Source organism: Venturia canescens, chromosome 2 (genome assembly GCF_019457755.1).
Source record: "Venturia canescens isolate UGA chromosome 2, ASM1945775v1, whole genome shotgun sequence".
In the NCBI taxonomy this organism is placed as follows: domain Eukaryota; kingdom Metazoa; phylum Arthropoda; class Insecta; order Hymenoptera; family Ichneumonidae; genus Venturia; species Venturia canescens.
The window spans coordinates 18,583,183-18,603,388 of NC_057422.1; the positions used below are offsets into that span (position 1 = coordinate 18,583,183).

Genomic DNA, 20,206 nt, shown 5'->3' on the forward strand with positions numbered 1-20,206 from the left:
AAACTGAAAAATACTCGTTCTTTTACACCCTGTATCGATCACTTTGACCCACTCTCTCGACTATCGTATTGGGGTGAAAAAAAAAGAAAATACTTTAATTTAACTGGGCTCTGTTTTATCCGTGCTGCCCGATCAGTGTGTTCTGGAATCACTTCAACACAAGGTAAGAATGCCCCGTCCGCAGGAGGGATGGAATCGAAGGAACGATTTTACGACAATAATTTGATGATTATTTTTCTTTCGATTTTCGTTTTTTATCAAAGAGCTCGTAGAGTTAACCGTTTTATTTTGGTCGTAGCTGCCGCGTGAAGATCGGCTTTTGCATTCGTGTTATTTCTGCATCCTTGATGAGAAGTAAATTTGGAAAAAAAATGATAAAAAAAATCGTTCGAAAAAAATGTTGAGAGCGAAACGTTGCGAGAACACATTTTTTTATATATTCAGACCGTATGTGTGTGTGTTTATGTCAAGGATTTGGAGAGTCAATACACGAGCGGGTTATCGACATCCGCCTCTTATGTGTTTTTCTATCTATCCGTCTCTCTCTCTCTCTCTCTCTCTCTCTCTTTTTCTCTCTTTCTCTCTAGCCTACGTCCACAAAGAAATTTCGTTTGTTTGGAATTATCAAAAAAATCACCAAATTCTTCCGTTTTATTATATCTCGTGATCTCGAAATATTCCGAATATCCGGTAACTCGAATGTTTGTTTTGTTCGAATATAGAACGATGCTTTATTTTATTTTGGTGGTTTTTCTCCAATTTCTAAATGGACCCACATTGGCGAAAGAAAATAAAAACGAATTGTGTATATGTGTGTTGCGCACCCGAGCTCTTGAATCGTCTCGTCTGTCACAATGCGTGGTTTTGTGTTTAAACGTAATTGTTGCATGGTTCATTTTGACCTAATTACATTCCTACGTTGTGTTACGTGAATTTTTTCGTTGAGCTTCGTACGTTGTGTTAATCGTTGGTTAGGACACGTGATTAAGCTAATTACATTATATTTTGTCGTATGTGTGTTGCTCTCGTAAACTTTCGAAAGAAAGAGCATTGAAGAACACCAAAGTTTTTAAGGACAGACGCCATTATTGGTTACAACTCCATAAAAATCATTTAAACAAACCCAAACAAAATTCAACTATCAAATCAGTAACCGAAGAAACGGAAAAAAAATACTCCTCGTAAATTCCGAATTGGAAAGCTCGCGTGAATAAATATGAGATGTTGGGAATTGATGGTGAACAAACGTCACTAAAAACATGAAAGAACTCTAAAGTATCAACATCAGAATTTTGTTTTGCCGCCAATTAAACGAGACTAGTCGCTGATTATCCGTAGTTTGATAAAGTCATTTCAAAAACGTTGCGACGTAGATTTTGCTAGAAGAGAAAAGATTTGAAATTGTTGATCGACGATAAGAAATCGAAGAATTTGCTTAATTAATTTTGCCTTTCATCGTTTAGTCGTTCGGCCGTTGTTCGTGGACGCGTGGTGACGTCATTGGGTACCGGTCTGATGGGCGTAAGGGTCAGTACGAGTACGCCTCTCGAGGGATTCACCCTGACGAGAGACGACGGCTGGTTCGATCTCCTCGTTAATGGCGGCGGAGCGGTCACCTTGCAATTTGGCAGATCGCCTTTCAAGCCCCAGAGCCATATCGTGTTCGTGCCTTGGAACGAGGTAAAATATATTTTACTTCTTTTTCAATGCCGCTCAAACTCGCTTGGGGTGCAACAACCCAAGCAATAACCATTAATTAGCTGTTTATTTACGACCTAAAGATTGGATGACGTTTAATTTTACAGGTTGTAATAATCGACAGAATAGTTATGAGCACGGTGGACGAAAAAGCGCCAATTCACATACCGCACGCGTGTGCAGCGCACGACTACGATTTGATGAAGCCGGTCGTGTTGGCAACATGGAAGCACGGTTTCCAAGGTGCTTGTCCTGACAAAAGTGCGATTCTCGCGGAGTCGCAAGTTATACAGGAGAGTTTACAGATACCGGGAACCGGTTTGAACTTGGTTTATCACAGCTCACGAGCAGCCGGCTATTTATCAACGATACAATTGCAATTGACACCTGAGACGATACCACCAACGTTGAACCTTATCCACTTGAGGATAACGATCGAGGGGATACTCTTCGAGAAAACTTTTGAGGCAGATCCGGTGATCAAATTCACTTACGCTTGGAATCGTTTGAACGTCTATCGCCAGCGAGTTTATGGGGTAACCACAGCAATGGTGAAGGTTGGTTACGAGTACAGCGATTGCAAGGACGTAATCTGGGACGTCCAGACGACCAAGCTGAGCGGCCATGACATGTCGATATCCGAAGTTGGTGGTTGGAATCTTGACATTCATCATCGTTACAATTTCCACGAAGGCATATTGCAAAAAGGTGACGGTTCGAATATCTACCTCAAGCACAAACCACGCGTCATTCTGACCACCATGGGGGATGGGCACCAGCGACCTCTCGACTGTTTCGACTGCGACGGGCAAGCTTCCAAACAGAGATTATTGGCGCCAGTCGCACTCGCCACATCCGCTGATGGGTCCATCTTCGTTGGGGACTTCAACCTCGTGAGGAAAATCCTTGTCGACGGGACCGTCAAAACGGTCGTTCGTCTCAAGTAAGTTTACAGTATTTATGTGCATCCGAATTGTCCGCGCTTGTGTTTGAAGCATCCGAAAAATCGGAGATCTAACTGGACCGTATTTAACTTTATTTTCAGTGCGACCAGAGTCTCGTACCGGTATCACATCGCCCTGAGCCCCCTGGACGGTGTCCTGTACATTTCGGACCCGGAATCGCATCAGATCATTCGCGTCCGCGACACGAACGATTATTCGGACCCGGAGCACAATTGGGAAACGATAGTAGGCTCGGGTGAACGTTGTTTGCCCGGAGACGAGGCCCACTGTGGCGACGGCGCATTGGCTCGCGACGCCAAGTTGGCGTATCCGAAAGGCGTCGCTGTTTCGGCCGACAACGTGCTCTACTTTGCGGACGGCACTAATATCCGTATGGTTGATCGTGACGGGATAATAACTACGGTGATCGGTAACCACATGCACAAGTCCCACTGGAAGCCAATTCCTTGTGAAGGGACTCTCAATGTCGAGGAGGTTCATTTACGCTGGCCGACAGAGCTGGCGATAAATCCCCTCGACAATTCTCTTCACATGATCGACGACCACATGGTACTCCAGCTGGCACCGGACGGCCGCGTCAAAGTGGTAGCCGGACGTCCCCTGCACTGTGCGAGTCCCTCCTCGACCTTCGACACGGAATTGGCGACGCACGCGACGTTAGTAATGCCCCAGAGCATCGCGTTCGGACCATCGGGCAACCTCTACATCGCTGAGAGCGATTCCCAAAGGATAAATCGAGTTCGGGTGATCGGTACGGACGGAAAAATCTCTCCGTACGCCGGCGCCGAATCCAAGTGCAATTGTCTGGAACGTGGCTGCGACTGTTTCGATGCCGATCATTATCTGGCCTCGACTTCAAAGTTCAATACGATCTCAGCCGTCGCCGTATCGCCCGACGGCGTCGTTCACATCGGCGACCAGGCCAATTACCGCATCAGATCGGTAATGGCGAGTATACCGGATGCGAGTGGCGCCAGAGAGTACGAAATTTACTCGCCCGACACTCAGGAAATCTACGTGTTCAATCGATTCGGCCAGCACATCGCTACCAAAAACATTCTTACGGGCGACACCTTCTACCTGTTCACGTACAACGTCAACACCAGCAACGGCAAGCTGTCGACGGTCACCGATGCCGCAGGCAACAAAGTATTTTTGTTGAGGGACTACAGCAGCCAAGTAAACTCGATCGAAAACACCAAGGGACAAAAGTGCCGATTGCGCATGTCCCGTATGAAGATGTTGCACGAACTGAGCACCCCGGACAATTACAACGTGACCTTCGATTACCACGGACCAACTGGGCTATTGAAAACCAAATTGGACAGCACGGGACGCAGTTACGTCTACAACTACGACGAGTTCGGTAGATTGACCAGTGCAGTTACACCCACTGGCAAAGTCATAAGCCTGACTTTCGACCTTAGCCTGAAAGGAGCCACCGTGAAGGTCGGTCAAAACAACAGAAAACCCGTTTCCATGTTGATCAAGGGTTCCTCGGTCGTCACGAAGATCGGCGATGCTGAACAACGGACTACGGTTATGGGTGACGGTTCTGTGGGCCGCGTGACACCCTGGGCTCATACGGTTAGTACGGACACGATGCCGTACGCCATCCTGGCCGAGATCGAGCCACTGCTGGGCGAAAGTTATCCCGTCCCAGCTAAGCAACGGACGGAGATCGCCGGCGATCTCGCAAACCGATTTGAGTGGAGATATTTCCTGCGGAAGGTTCAAGGCAACAAAAACCGTGGCAACGCCAAAGCGATAGCTCAAGTCGGCAGGAAACTCCGGGTCAACGGTGACGTTTTGCTGTCGTTAGAATACGACCGTGAAACCAACACGGTCGCTGTCTTCATCGATGATCGAGTGGAACTTCTGAACGTGACCTATGACAGGAACGCCCGACCCGTCAAGTGGGGACCGCGGGATGGAATCTTCGCCGGAGTTGAACTCGAGTACGATCGGTTTAGCAGACTGACCAGCTGGACCTGGGGTGACATTAGCGAAACTTACGGCTTCGACCGAGCTGGAAGATTGTATGAGATCAAGTACAGCGACGGAACGTCAATGATCTATGCCTTCAAGGACATGTTCAGTAGTCTTCCCCTCAAAGTCACTACTCCACGCGGCAGCGATTATCTCCTGCAGTACGACGAAGCCGGAGCTCTCCAATCGTTGACAACGCCGAGGGGCCACATTCACGCCTTCTCTCTCCAAACTTCTCTCGGTTTCTACAAGTACCAATATTACTCCCCGATGAATCGTCATCCGTACGAAATCCTTTACAACGACGACGGGCAAATCCTTGCCAAGGTTTATCCTCACCAAAGCGGCAAAGTTGCCTACGTTTACGATCACACCGGCAAACTGGAAACGACGTTGGCCGGACTTTCCTCGATCCATTACACCTACCAAGAGACTACTAGCCTCGTGCGCAGCATCGACATCAATGAGCCTAATTTCGAGATGAGAATCGAGTACAAATATCACGCTGGCATCGTCAAGGACGAGAAGATCAAATTCGGCAGCAAGAGCGGAATGGCAAACGCCCACTATCGTTACCAGTACGACGGTAACGCTCGCATATCCGGCATCGAAGTTGACATCAATGGGAAACAACTGCCGCAATTGCGATTGAAGTACAATCAGAATTTGGGAGTGTTGGAGGGCGTCGGTGACCTGAGAATTTATCGTAACACTTTCAACCGGTCGGTCATGCAGGACAGCAGTAAACAATTCTTCACCGTCACCGATTACGACGAGCACGGCCGCGTCAAAACTGTTCTGACCAATATCCGATCCGTCGACGTTTTCCGCATGGAACTCGAGTACGACAATAGAAATCGCATAAAAATGCGCAAATTAACGATCGGCAAAGAACCCATGGAGAAGAAAGAGTGGTCCAGAATGGACAAAATCACTTACAATGCCGACGGGCACGTTCTCGAAGTTGCCGACACCGATAACAATTGGCAGTACGCCTACGATGAGAATGGCAACGTCATCGGTGTGACCGAACACACTGAAAAAATAACTCTTGGCTACGACAGCGGTGATCGGGTCGTTCAGTACGGCGACGTCGAATTCAACTCCTACGATGGCAGAGGATTCGTTGTTATTCGTGGTGAACACAAATACAGGTACGGGGTATCACCGCCCAACAGATCAACTTTCCCCATTGATTTTTTCACCGCCCAAAACAACTTTCAAATGTACGACATTTGTTTTATTTCAGGTACAACTCACGTGGCCAACTGATCCACGCATCCGAACACAAGAAATTCCAGATCTGGTACTTTTACGACGACCGTGGACGCCTGGTATCCTGGAACGACGACAGGGAAAATATAACACAATTCTTTTACGCCAATCCAAGAACGCCGGATCTGATAACTCACGTGCACTTCCCGAAATCATCGAAAACGTTCCGGTTCCTGTACGACTCGAGGGACTACCTGATGACAGTGGAAACGTCGGAACAGCGTTTCTACGTGGCGACCGACCAGAACGGCTCACCGTTGGCACTCTTCGACACGAATGGCAACCTCGTGAAAGAGATGCGCCGTACGCCCTTCGGAAAAATAATCAAAGACACCAATCCTGATTTCTACTTGCCGATCGACTTCCACGGTGGTCTTTTCGATCCTAACACCAAGCTCGTTTACTTGAACAAACGCCTGTACGATCCTACGGTTGGCCAATGGATGACGCCGGCCTGGGAGCAAATGGCGAACGAATTGACGACGCCTACGGACATATTTATATATCGTTTCCGCAATAACGATCCAATAAATATCCGACAGAACGTTGAATACATGACCGATTTGACGAGCTGGTTGAAGCTCTACGGCTACGACATCGACTCGATGTTGGGTTCCGAATACACGAAGCGGATGGTTTATCAACCGAGCGCGACGATAACCTCGCCGCAGTTGACACCGGACTTTGGAGTCATGTCAGGCTTGCAGTGCATCGTTGATCGAGTACACGAGAAATTCTCAGATCTTGGTTTCGTGCCTAAGCCTCTGTTAAAATTGGAGCCGAAAACGCGTAATTTGTTGCCGAGAGTGGCCCACAGACGGGCAGTTTTCGGCGAGGGTATATTAGTTTCGAGGGTCGGAGGTCGTGCTCTGGTGAGCGTTGTCGATGGGGTCAACAACGTAGTCCAAGACGTCGTAACTTCTGTCTTCAACAATTCGTACTTCTTGCCTCTCCACTTCAGCGTACACGATCAGGACGTATTTTACTTCGTGAAGGACAATGCCCTCAAAATACGCGATGATATGGACGAGCTTCGTCGTCTGGGCAGCATGTTCAACGTTTCGACCCACGAGACGACCGAGCATGGCGCTGGCACGTGGAAAGAATTGAGGCTTCATAATCCCGATGCCGCTGTAGTTATAAAATACGGGGCTGATCCGGAGCAGGAGCGACATCGAATCCTGAAACACGCTCACAAGAGGGCGGTCGAACGAGCCTGGGAGATTGAGAAGCAATTGGTAATGGCGGGTTTCCAGGGTCGCGGTGATTGGTCGAAAGAGGAAAAAGACGAGTTGATCGCTCGCGGTACCGTCGTCGGTTACGAGGGTGTCGACATCCACAGCGTACACAGGTATCCACAATTAGCGGATGATCCCGGCAACGTCGCGTTCACGCGGGACACTAAACGCAAGAGACGTAAATCGGGTAATCGACGCAACAGAATACACAGGCACGATTCGTGATGCGACCGTTGCCACGGATCATCTGCAACGACCGTCGTCTCGACCAAGTCCAAAGTCGTCGATACAACTCGACGAGACAACAACAACGACAACGACGACGACGACGACAACGATGACGAGTACACGTCACGTACAATCGCGCCGACGAGAGAGACGAGTGTGCAGAGAGTGGCCGATACGACGACTGTGGCGCTGACTACCCTGGCGCCATCGACGGTGGCGTCCTTAACTAGCAGCGTTCAAACGACCGCGAAAAATCAATACGTTGATGGGAAAAACGTTTCTTCTTGAAATGTTTTTTTCCCCATAACGAACAATGCAACTTTTGAGATTCCACCTCTCGAGTAGAGCTCAATCTCAATTTATGTTTTCGTTTTGTATCCACGAGTGCCCTCGTTTCGTCGTCGAATCGATCGCCTAATCATTTTCTGTATTATAGACCTTATTTTTGTCCGCTCCGTTTCTCTCTTCTGTTGTTTATTTTATTAGTCTCTTTCTTAATATTTTTGTTATTTCTTTTGACTCTATAAGACTCTTTCTCTCTTTCAACTTCTGCAAGTGCTTTGTTGTACGTGACCAGAGTCTCGTTGTTTAATACGGCAGTGATGATCGGTGTAATTATCGGACGAGTGATCCGTGAAGTGTCAAAATTATAAGCTAGTCGCGATATATATTTACAATACGAAAAGTATAAAGCTTGTTACAAGGTGATTATTTTATAGATGACGAATTATGAACTCTCGGGTCTAATTACGCGGAGATTTCAGATATGTAATTAATGAACAATACATGTGAGAATAAATGTCGAGGATGTCGAGTGTGTCCTTTGTATGTCTGGGTTGCGCTGAGCGTAGAGACTGAACGAGAAAAGAGGACGATGAATTGTTTTTTTTTTTTGTTTTTTTTTTCCAACGATCTCACCACGAAGTAGTTGGGGGGAAAAAAAATGTAAGAATCGCCTGCAAAAATGCATTGAGTGCTCGGTGATATTTGACGCATCAACAGGGTCTAAGGACGCGTGTACGTAAATTTAAAAAAACTGCGAATAGGCAGGTGGGGGGGGGAGAGACGAGCGAAGGGTTGGAAAAATATACAGGCGATCATTCGCAGCGAGCGATTCCGTCTGTGTTTACATGACGCCCACATTGCTGTTTTGCTTTTCTTATTCTTTTTTTTCTCTCCGAAATCCACGCAAACGCGTGTACGTCCAACGTAACTGATAGTGAAAAAAAGAGGTGGGAGAAGCTGAGAAAAATTGCAAAAGAGCGTCGTCTCGCGCATTCTTTTCGAAATGAGGAATGAGGAAAAAAATAAAATAATAAACAAACGAGAAATTAAATTAAGAATGTGGGGTGCGCGGTGATGAGCTGCGAATAGAAGCAAATATACACACACACACACACACACACAAAAAGGAATATTTTTAACATAACTCAATGAATCGAGGGAGAATCTCGATTTTTTTTGTAAATATCAACTTAATCTATACATATATATAAATTAAAACGGTCATAATTGTAGATAATATTGTAACACGAAATATCGATGAGGTGGAAAAACAAAATATATATATAAATATCCGACAGGGATGCATGAACATCACTCGACGATATCGCTTTTTTATATGTATACACCATTTACCAGCGCCATGCTCGGACACATAAACGGTAATGAACGTAATTACAGCGAGTTATTAGAGAATCAAATAAAATGAACAAAAATTACAACAGCAAATGCAAAATTCATGTACACCGGAGAATAAACTGGATGAATGAATGGAACGAGAAACTATAATTGTAGCATCCAATGATACATGTACTTGAGCTGCACGCACATGTATGTGTATATACGAGTATACATGAACGAGTGCGCAGTTTGGATAAGAAAAAAAAATGTCGAAATTGCCACGAAGACCGGATAATTCAAGAAAATTGTGAAACTAAGATTGTTTTTTTTTTCTTTCAAATACTCTTGAAAAACGCTGGAACTGATGAAAATTTCACAATTTCTCATTCAAATTTCACGAGGCTCTCTTCGGAGAATTTTGCAATTTTTTTTTCTTTTTCACTGCGTGTACGAGACAAATCGTTGTTTGCGAAGTCTATAGCGCGCGCGCGCGCGCGCGAATGAAATGTTGCACAAGCAATGATATATATACGTATATATAAATAAAATAAAATAAGCCCCGATGAAGAAAAAAAAGGAAAAAAAAATAAACAACAACAAATCTTGCAACTCGAGAAATCGATGCAGGATTATCGTTCATTCGTGGTCGATTAGTTCATAAGTCGCGAAAGAAAAACAACTTTTCTCTCGTTATGTCATAGACACTTGTAAATATTAGCAATAACGATAATAATAAAAAGTTCATTTAGATAATGAAAGAAAAGAACAAAAAAGAAAAACTGTGTCGTATCTAATGCGAGAAGTTTGATGGAGTAGCATCGAAGACGAAGGAGAACAACGATGATGCAATGGATGTTGCAAAATTTGTTGGGAAAGCTCGGATGATGGGGAGCTGAGGAGAGCTGAGAAATTCGTGTATTCAATTATGATCGCGGCCCCGATCGTTAGCAAACAAATTCAAAAAACAACACACCAAAAATATCCGAAAGGATTAATGACGAAATTAATAAGAGAAAAAAAGAGAGAGAGAGAGAGAGAGAGAGATGGAAAAAAATGAGGAAAATTAATGATAAAATTAATAACGACAGTAATAAAAATATTGATAATGATATTAATAATCATAATAATAATAGTAATATGCCCCGCCTATCTTTCTACTGAAGAAAAAAAAAACAATGAGAGGAGAAAAAAGAAGCAAATTATTTTTTAAATTGTGTCGTCAAAAGAAAAAACGTAAGCCCAACGTCCCCATTTCCCTTCCCCCAATCCCTGGTCCCAAACTTTCCCGACTGTTACCCAATAATGGAGTAAATCGTAAAGAAAAAAAAAAAAAAAAAAAAACAAACAAACAACAACAATTATAAAATAAGTGATTTGTCGGTGTTTAGATATTGGAAGTATAGATCTCGATGCCCCGATTGGATTGGATCGAAAAAGGGATGAAAAAAAGATTTAAAAACAAACGAAAAAGCAAGCAAAGTAATCGATAGAAAGTATAAACGAAACAAGAGAAGATAAGTAAATAAATAAACAACAAGCCCACGTGCATGTCCCCCAGAACTCACTCATACATATATCTACGTGTATATGTACAGGATTCTTTGAAAAATTAGCCCATTAAATTTCGCGGTTGATTAGAGCATGAAAATTCGAGATAAAATATAAGTCCTGAGCTATTTTTTTCTACGTGATACCGTTTATGAGATATCGATTGATCAATTGTAACGAATCAATGGCCCTGTTTTTTAAATGTGGGAGTGACTAACGGAACGTGGTGACGCACCCGGCCAACCGGAAACGAACCGGCACAGCTGTCTCCCCTGCGCTCATTCAACGGCGCAACGGATTGGCTGTAACTCAAATAATTGATTGCTTAATAGAGAGAAAAAGAGAAAAAAGTAAGGTCATTGCTTTTGAGGAATTCAGCACAACCGTAGCAGCTTGTCGACCGATTTATTTTTCATCATCCTGTTTACATATACGTGTCTTTTATATTTACGTGTTAAATGCATACACGTACGTAAATATATATGTACTTGTCTGTCGAACGAGAAAATATAAGCGAAAAAGTAACGAGAGAGCGCCCCCCTCCCCTCCCCTCCCCTCCCCGCCCCTCCCCCCGGAATCGCGAAATAAACACGCACACATAAAAAGCATATGAAAAATGACATATATAAAAATATAAAAATAAAAAAAACGAGCAAAGTGAAAGAAAACGTGATCGAAACATAATCATTAACAAAACAACTGCGACGACGATGCGCTCGTAATATTTGGTCGAAAGGACCGTCTGATACGAGCAATGAAAAAATATATTGGATACAAAAGCCCTCTCGAATCAGTCGAATTGTATATCGCTTAAAAAAAAAGCTCTCGCGTTCAACACCGTTAATATTTATCGTATCGAGAAAGCGTTATAATCGTTTTTATTTTCATCCAAAATTCATTGCGGGGAAAAATTCGAATGTCCTTTTTCACATTTTTTTACACACTGAACGTGCTAAAACAATTTTTTATAACGACAAAATTCTTTTATCATTGTTACGATTGTTACTATTTTTATTATATTATTAATAGTAATATTACGAGCAATCGTTTCAGCCGAATCATTCGATAATTCATTTTTCGCTGCATATTTCATGTCTGCAGGATTTCAACAGTGCGAGTTCACAAAGGAGCAGGTAGATGCGACGGGCAAAAAAAATGTGCTGACACGTGTGCATAAGAAAAGCAATACTTCGTAACTAACGTGCTCGAATGACTGAATGTTGTGGCTGTCGAAAGAAAAAAAAAAAAATAACTAAATAAATAAATAATTAAAAGAAAGTCAGTGTGAATGGAATTTTCCAACGATTAATGGAGAGGGAGATAAAAGTGGGAAGAAATGTTAGCAAAACGAAAATATTACGACCGAATATCTAAATATAGGAGGAAGAAATGAAAATTGCAACTGCCGAAAAAAAAAAAAGGTACGCGCTTGTGCATTCGGTCACGGTGCGTTGGCACTAATAAAATAAAAAGAGAAGTTAACAAATGAGGAAAAATGCGCAGCGTGTGAGAAAAACGCGACAAAAGTCGAGCGTAAATGGAAATTTGAGAAGAAAAAACCAAAAAATCATTGCAAAACTTTCGCTGATTTTCCTATTTTCTTTGATTCCGATTTTGTACATACAATTTTTATCATTACATTAATAATATTTTCAATAGCGAAATAATTATTTCGACGACGTTTTTATCAAGCGCGGCAACCGCTGTCGCGAGGGTGTTGCGTCGACCGATCATTTCGGGGATATACCCTTTGCGTATACTTTCATAAAAAAGCGTGAAAATTTGAAAAAAAAAAAAAAAAAAAACTAAAAAATTAACGACTAGTGTTCCGTTTGAGATTTTTACCACGTGAAAACAATGCAAATAAGTGACACAATAAAAGGATAACCCGCGACTTGTAGCGAACGAGAGACGTAAAGGGTGTGTAAGAACTTCATGAATTTGTAAATATCGTATTATTATTACTATGATTATGTAAATAGCACGAAAACTTATACATAAAGCATATTTCATAAAAAAAAATCGGAGATAACAAGTAATACACTGAACTCTCCCGCGAACACAAAAAAACATGTAACACACATACACACACACACACACACACACACACACAAGGTTTTTATTTTAAAGTGTACGCAATTATATATACATATATATCTATATAAAAAGTATACTTATATATTTATATATAACTGCGTAATAATACTTAATGATAGGTATATATATATCTCTAAATATGAATATATATATATACATATTCTATACTCTTACACACTAAGTACTCAATAAATATATATATAAAATGTCCTCGTGTTGTGTATGTCTAAACTCCGCCCCTTGCCTAAACTCCACACGAATTTGTCTTTCATCCTGCACCTCCGATGTGTACGTCTATATCGCACTGCACACGTTATTTTATTCCAAATTAAAATTCCTTTACCCGTCAAAATTTTTCATTTACGATCTACTATTTAACTATTAATATTTGATGGAAAAGGCTTGCATTAGACTTGGACGTCGACGTCATTAATAACGTTACTTTTACCGTTGGACTTGGCGTTATGTGAACGCTTATAAGGACAACTGCGATGTGTTTTGCGTTCATTCCAAGTCGAACGCATTTTAGGGTTTCAAACGTTTTTAACGATGTCAGCCTACAAGTCGAACGCGCCCTTGAAACATTTCCTGTCGAGTATTACAATCTGTTTCACTCGCATTGAATTTTTTCAAAGATTTCTCGTCCTTTAGAATTTTCTGGGTATTACATTGAATCATTTATTTATAAGTACTGGAAGTCATACTCGATATAATTTGATGTGAATTGTGATTTATTATTTCATTACTGAAGGACAAAATGCAATGGTATACTGACGAGAATTTGGAGACATGTTTCGTAAAAAATGTACATAACTTTGTTAGGAAACTAAATTTCTTAGGAAAGTTCTGATAAAATTGCTTCGTTATTAATAAGAGTATACAATCTAGGCGTGCGAATTAGATTGCAAGCACGTACTGAAAGTGGCAGCCATCGGGGTTTGAGTATCTTCTACAAGAGTAAGTGGCTGAACCGTTTTTTAAATCGATTTAAGGCTGAAAACATTGAAATTTCTATTTTATCGATTTTTTATGTTAAATCTTGATCGATCATGACGAAATTTAGTACGTGAACTTATTCACAGTCCCTCGATGAAATTATGAAGAAAAAAAGTGGAAGCATTTGGAGAAGTGCTTGAAATTCTCGAAGTGCCTCCACCTAGATGAACCTCGTAGTTACTTGACGACCCCTTACGAATCATACAACTTTTGTAGGAAAAGTTTTTGCCTTAGTCTGGCAAGGTAGAAAATATTTCTACTGGCTAACAGTTATTGCCTCGCCCTGTATACCTAAAACTGATTTTTTACAGTTCACTGGTGAAACCAAAAATGTGCCAATTTCGAGATTTTTCACGACAGGCGTGAGTCAAGTTGTGCTGTTTCTGGATTTCTTTATTCCAGAGCCGATGAAGTTGCGGTTTGGAACGCTACTCATATTACGCGAGTGCCTCGTATCGATCTTCCAGTCGGCGAGATCCACGGCTCGAGTGAAAACGTCAAAGCTGAATATGTTCTTCGTTCTCTCGACTGTTCTCTTGCCCCTAAAAAAAACTATGCAAATGGGTTTTTCAGGTTTCACGCAATGAGAAACTAAATTAATACTCGTAGATGTATCAAGGATCGTTTACCGTTTTGAATTCCTTCACGATTACCCAAATTCTTCACGTCATCTTTTCATCGCTCGAGCCATATTTGTGTTGTTGGAGGAGCTGAATAATTTTCCGGGGTCGTTTCTACATCAAGATGAGAATGAACTTGATTGCAGCAAATTCAACGTTCGCAACGTTGAAATGCGGACCGATACTGGAGCGCTATCGTTCGAAAAAGTTTTGCAACGGTTCGACGACTCGTTTTGCAAAAAAAGAAAATTCGAGTCCTTATCCAGCGAGTGTGAATGCAAAATAGATTCACTCGATTGCACTAAGATTCAATTCCGAAGAGCAATGTCAAATGCAGTCTGCTTCGAAGTTTTTGCAACTTTTCGAAGAATTGATAGAAAAAAAATATCAAATGTGAAGACTTTTATTTTCTGTCAGCAATTTAGATTGGTAAAATCATGTTTATAAATTTTCATTCGTTCATATTATTTTATTTCATAAATGGATAACTTTATTATCATCTATTTACAAATACGAGTACCATGTTCTTTCGTTCCCTCCCATGATAGTTCATAAACTATGCGAAAGTGTTGTGAATAAGAGCAATGAGGAAAAAACCCATAAATTCAGTGCAATATTCAACGAAACAAAAAAAGTAATGTGGATTTATATGATTTTCGGTAATTAAATACTTCCAGTCGAGTCATATCATTAATAATTTCACCAAACTCTGATAAGATGTGACCGTAACTACCGAACTTAACGTACAAGAATACTCAACGTATAGTGAATAAAAATATAAATGAATGCTTAATGAAACACGTAATTTACCTAATTTCTCGCCGAAACTTATAGCGTCAAATAAAGAGTAAAATTACCGAAAAGAAAGTTCTCAAGCGTTTTTTTCTTACAACGAATCGTTGATCAGTTTTATCACCAATTTAAATCTGTAGACGATCAGGATTTTTCTTTCAAAAATTACACGATCTATCCGTTTTAAAGGCTGAGGATGGACATTTTCTAGATATTCTTGCATAAAGAGATGGAACAATACGGTTTGAAAAATACTTATGCAAGCACGCGACGCGCACACACGCAAACACACACATACACACACACTTTTACTCGATATCGAAAAAAAAAAAAAGAAATATCCTCAGTAATCCAAGCTCACGCGATTTTTGACTAGTCGAAAAAAAACAAAGACGGACCTTAAGGAATGCTGTAAGAAGGAAATCAATGTTCCTTCGAGCTTTGGGCGGAAAAAATGTAGTGCGAGTTCATAAAAAGCAAAACGCACAAGAACAGAATAATGTCGAAAGTTATTCTCTGTGTGTGAACTTTTTGTGATAATTCGTCAAAGTATCAAGAAGAAACCAAATATTTACAGGTCTGGGAACAGATAAGCAATCCTATGACTTCGACCAATCTCTCAATTCACCCCATAATTCATGTCAATTAGTGTATAGCAATATACAAAAATACAAACATTCAGGGGCCGTTACAAATCAGTTGATTCGTAATTTTCAAGTTTTCCTTTTTCTGTCGTTCCTCATCAATCTTCTTTTGTTGTGGCATAGTTTTTTGGTGGCATAGCTCTGCAAATTTTTCTAATAACTTTCTCGCTTCTTTGAGCAGCTTACTCAAGGCCCAACAGCCAATTGATGCCTTGAACAAGCAGAGTAATAAGCGGTTGCCAAGCTACGAGCCACCTTATCCAATCGAGCAATTGACCGTACATTACATGAGGTCGTTCCCAACTTTCGAAAAGAAATGTTTTCTCTGAGTAAAGGCTAAATAAAAATTGTCATTTCAATATCCCCAAAATATCAAACACAAAATTAAACATCATTCCATCAAAAGGATACGGATTTGTGAACATCTTCCTGAGATCGACTTTTTCCTTGCAGTACGGACATGTTTGTTTTTTACCAACGATACACCAACCTCGAATGCAAAATTCATGGAAAACATGTTCACAACTCAATTTGTATGTGTTCTCGAGTACTCCTTCTTCATGTTCCGAGACCAACAGTCTGTTACCACATACTGCACACACATTTGGCTCCAATGTTCTCGTTGGCATTTTTCCCGGTGCATAGTACTAAAACAATAATGATTATTTAATAATGACATTAAAACTATTGTAATCTAATTTTAAAGGGGAACTCTTGTGATAGTCGTTAGAAAGTAGCACTTTGCGATGACTTGAAAATTTGATTGAAAAAATATAAAATCTCACTCCAATGTGCGAAGCCATGGTGTCGGCGCATATCTCAGCCATGTCTCTGCCCAATACACCAAAATAAATACCATAACACAGGAATAAAAGGGCGCAATCCATCCAGACTGCTGGCTTAACATCGAATACTAAGTTAAGTCCAAAAAACGTTGCTAGTCCAACGAGATAGCTACATATACCGAGAATGTAACTCAATTTGTATAGAAAATAGAACCATTTGTAAACCAATCTGCAAAAAATGAATATGTAATAATAATAATTCTTTTTAATAAAGTTTCAAGATGAATTTAGAATTGCAATATTTTTATGTCAAGGATAAAAAACAGGAATTTCTTATGATTAATGGTACAAACCTAGGTGTTGTTCCCAAAATTGGCTTTTGTCTAGCTTTCCTGACAACGAGCCCCGTAATACAGGAAAATACAAGCCAAATGAACACAAACCGCCACCAGTAATTCCTCACACTCACACCAAACGGTATGAGCCACATGGCGATCAAAGTGACGAGCTGAAATTTTTTGATCATTCCATAATCAAGATTAATATAATAGATGTTGAATCTTTGTCTTTAGAATTAGCCTAGACAAGAATCTTTCATTAAAAACAAGGAAAATAATATCAACTGTGAAAAATGTCAGAAGCTCAGGACAAGTTTACTCCAATCAATTATATTTCGAAATTCCCCACAGTTTATGAAGCTAGTCTTGAAGAATTTTGTTTAAAAATATTCTTATGAAACAATAAGAAATAGTATTTCCCATGAAAACACCTATCTATTTGAGAAATTGATAATTCAGTTTCCTCTCAAAATATTTGGTATAAATATTGATTTCTCAAACAAAACAATCAGGTGCAAAATTTTCTGACATTTTTAAGGTTTATTAATAACATATAGAGTGACGTGAAATTGAATTCTTCAGTGTCACTCACAACTGTGGTTACCATTTTTAGTGAGCAACGTGAATGTAACCCCTCAATATGAATAACAAAGTTATTTCCGATGAATGTAAAAGAAAAAATGGAGCAATGAGCTCATACCTGATAAGATTGAGAATGCCTTTGTTTCCATTGGACTAATATAAATTGAGCTACCAACAAAGTGACTAATGTAACAATGACCATTTCAGCGTGCATTGATTCGTGGCCCTGATGCTTTCGATGCATTTTTATATGTTCCACCCTTAACAAAAGTAAATTCAAACAATTATTTTAATAATTCATAACAACACGCAATTAAATAATGAAATATGTACCTCCATCGTTCCTCAGGCGTTAATTCAGCCTCACTCTGTAAACAATTTGACACATTAAAAACATTTTAAAATGTTCTCCGATTAATTGCCTGTATGAGTAAAAGTAAACTACTTTCTTTTACACAAACAAAAATATCTGCTTAATTAATCAATGCAAAAATAAAAATTTTCATTAAATTATCCTATTTCTTGGGGACAATTTGAGTTTTGAGATTTCAATTCAAAAAATATCATAATGAAGTCACAAGTTTTTAGGTTAAATCGATGTTTGACGTATGGCAAGGGAAGTTCTGTAAATATTACAAGTTTTTTTAAGGAAAACGTTTTCCTACTTTATTTGGCATCACATGCAATTCCATGTACGAGTCCATTTTTGAAATTTCACTATTTTTTTTATTGTCCGGAGGAAAATGCGGCAATCAATAGGGTGATAACATTCGCGCACCTATATATTGATAAATATACATATAAATACATTTATGTGACACTCAAAAACGCCAAACCGACTGCCACGACGCACGTACGAATCTCGCGCACACCCTCAAACAGCTGATCAGATTTTTTATTTTCTCAAAAAATCATTTGAATAACACTCTCGTTTGTTCGTCAAAAAGTTTTTCAAAAACTGCCCTTTTTTTACGGAAAATATAAAAAATTTTTAAATCGAATTGCAAAAAAAAATGTTTGTAAAGGCATCTATGTAGATTCAACATAATTGCGGTTTCCATCGTGTGTAAAAAATGTTTCTAATTTTCCCGCTGTTCAAAGAACTCATTGGGTACATTCTACTTGGACGCTGACAGCGTTAATAGCGTTATTTTGCGTTCAACTTGGCGTTGTAAACGCTACAAGCGTTTAGATGGGTGCGTTTAGAATTGTGTTCTCAACGCTCCCGACGTTCAAGTGGTTGAACGCATCCACAGAGAGAATCGTCTGTTATCTCTGTTATCGTACTACTACTTGTTTCTCTGTCTTCACTTTTCGATAAATCCAGTGTTATTTCGTCGAGTAATTGAAAAAAGAACAAGATCACTCGTTGGTTCCACCATTTTGTAATCGCACCAAGTCGAATATGACGTGAACGCAACCAGCGTCACCGCGTTCACTTCAAATCACGGTCTTGTATACAGGTCTTGCAACAACGGTAGTGGGGGATGTCAGCTTAATGGTTGCGCTTCTCCTTTTCAATTTACGGCCGCGAGAGGCATGACGATCGAGGAGTGTGCTTATGTAACGCATGCGCCTAGCTCGTATTGTTTTATTCACACGTGGACTTGTGTTTATTATATACAAGTAGGACACAAGTTTTTTATAATGGAAATTTATGATTTGTCTTTTATGTTTAAGAATGTAGGTAATTATCATAAAACAAATGAGATAATAGACTAGCCGAACAAACCGGCAAGTCTAATATTTGACCTCAAGCGTGGCAAAATTACTTAAATATTAAAAGACTACTTATATTTTGTAGAGATATTGTGGTTAGGTTGGTATAAAGCTTTTCTATTATTTGAAGGTCTTGAGTTCGATCCTCAGTACGTGTAATTTTTTTTTGCAATGATTTAAACTCAAGAAAAGCTTAGTAAATAATATTTGACTTTTCTCTGAATAGAACAAAAGTATCTTGATTTCTACATTTTTTTCAATACTCACAATCAAGGAAAGGAAACTAGAGTTGGATTCATAGGGTTTTCAGATAATCAATGTTAAAATAAACGAAGGAAGCAGTAAGAATATTTAATAGTTGCATAAATAAAATTTCATCAACATTAATTTTCCAAAAATATCAAATAGCACATTTTTTTTACTCATTCCTATTACTCAACAAAACGACATTAAAATGATTAAATAAAACCAAAACGGCAATGTACGCGACAGTTGCTAGACGCTTGTGGAAACCTTGTGGAGCACTGGCATGCGCGATGTACACTGCGCATCACACTCATCGATAGCAACGACATATAGCGGCGTTGACGCGAAAGAAAACTTATGACATTAACGTGACAATCGCTCACCTCCATAAACTTGGCCGAACGACTTGCGCTTTTCTAATTTTTTATTAATCATATCTTTAAGTGGTCGTTCAGTAGTCATCAGTACTGTAATTAAAAAGTTTAGTAGTAATTAATTATTTTATAATCGAATAAACAAAATTTGGGTGCAAGTTAGCCGAAATTTTTTTATTTTTTGTTCAAATCGATTAAATCAATGCCTAAATCAATAGAGAATCGTTGAGTGGTCACGAATAATCGAGTTGAATCGTTTAGTAGTCATTAGATTATTGAAAAACTCGAAAAATTTATTTCCCAATCACCGGCTACGTCTAGCCTATTGAAGTAGTTATCATCCAGCCGATTGTATTCTAATAAGTCTCAATGGAAAGAGAATTGTAAAGTGGTAACTAGTAGTATGCTTGAAATATTTAGTAGTAATTAATTACTTCATAATCGAATAA

At 40.0% G+C, this 20,206-nt stretch overlaps 2 protein-coding genes across 2 annotated transcripts in view; one reads left to right on the top strand and one right to left on the bottom strand.

Annotated features, from left to right (window-relative positions):
* Positions 1–10,357, top strand: part of Ten-m (teneurin transmembrane protein Ten-m) — a 366,438-nt gene extending 356,081 nt beyond the window's left edge. The window contains exons 12-16 of the mRNA XM_043410995.1: positions 137–163; positions 1,464–1,680; positions 1,806–2,641; positions 2,744–5,806; positions 5,902–10,357. Of these exons, the coding sequence (XP_043266930.1) occupies positions 137–163; positions 1,464–1,680; positions 1,806–2,641; positions 2,744–5,806; positions 5,902–7,390 (5,632 nt within the window). The 3' untranslated portion in view covers positions 7,391–10,357. The remainder of the gene's footprint in view (positions 1–136; positions 164–1,463; positions 1,681–1,805; positions 2,642–2,743; positions 5,807–5,901) is intronic.
* A 4,307-nt stretch (positions 10,358–14,664) lies between these two features.
* LOC122405925 (RING finger protein 121) lies at positions 14,665–18,491 on the bottom strand. Its single transcript, XM_043411005.1, has 7 exons — positions 18,084–18,491; positions 17,752–17,786; positions 17,537–17,678; positions 16,852–17,006; positions 16,499–16,727; positions 16,125–16,360; positions 14,665–16,016 (listed from the first exon to the last, which is right to left on the bottom strand). The coding sequence occupies exons 1-7, from the start codon at positions 18,120–18,122 to the stop codon at positions 15,896–15,898; spliced, it is 957 nt and encodes a 318-aa protein (XP_043266940.1). The 5' UTR covers positions 18,123–18,491; the 3' UTR covers positions 14,665–15,895.
* Positions 18,492–20,206: the final 1,715 nt, after the last annotated feature.

Bases quoted from the DNA above. Each gene is read 5' to 3' on its own strand.
- LOC122405925 (XM_043411005.1), bottom strand. From the start codon at position 18,122: ATGGACTCGTACATGGAATTGCATGTGATGCCAAATAAA. The intron at 17,787-18,083 runs GTAGGAAAACGT...AATTGTTTACAG, and splicing joins TGCATGTGATGCCAAATAAA to AGTGAGGCTGAATTAACGCC. The intron at 17,679-17,751 runs GTACATATTTCA...ACTTTTGTTAAG, and splicing joins ACGCCTGAGGAACGATGGAG to GGTGGAACATATAAAAATGC.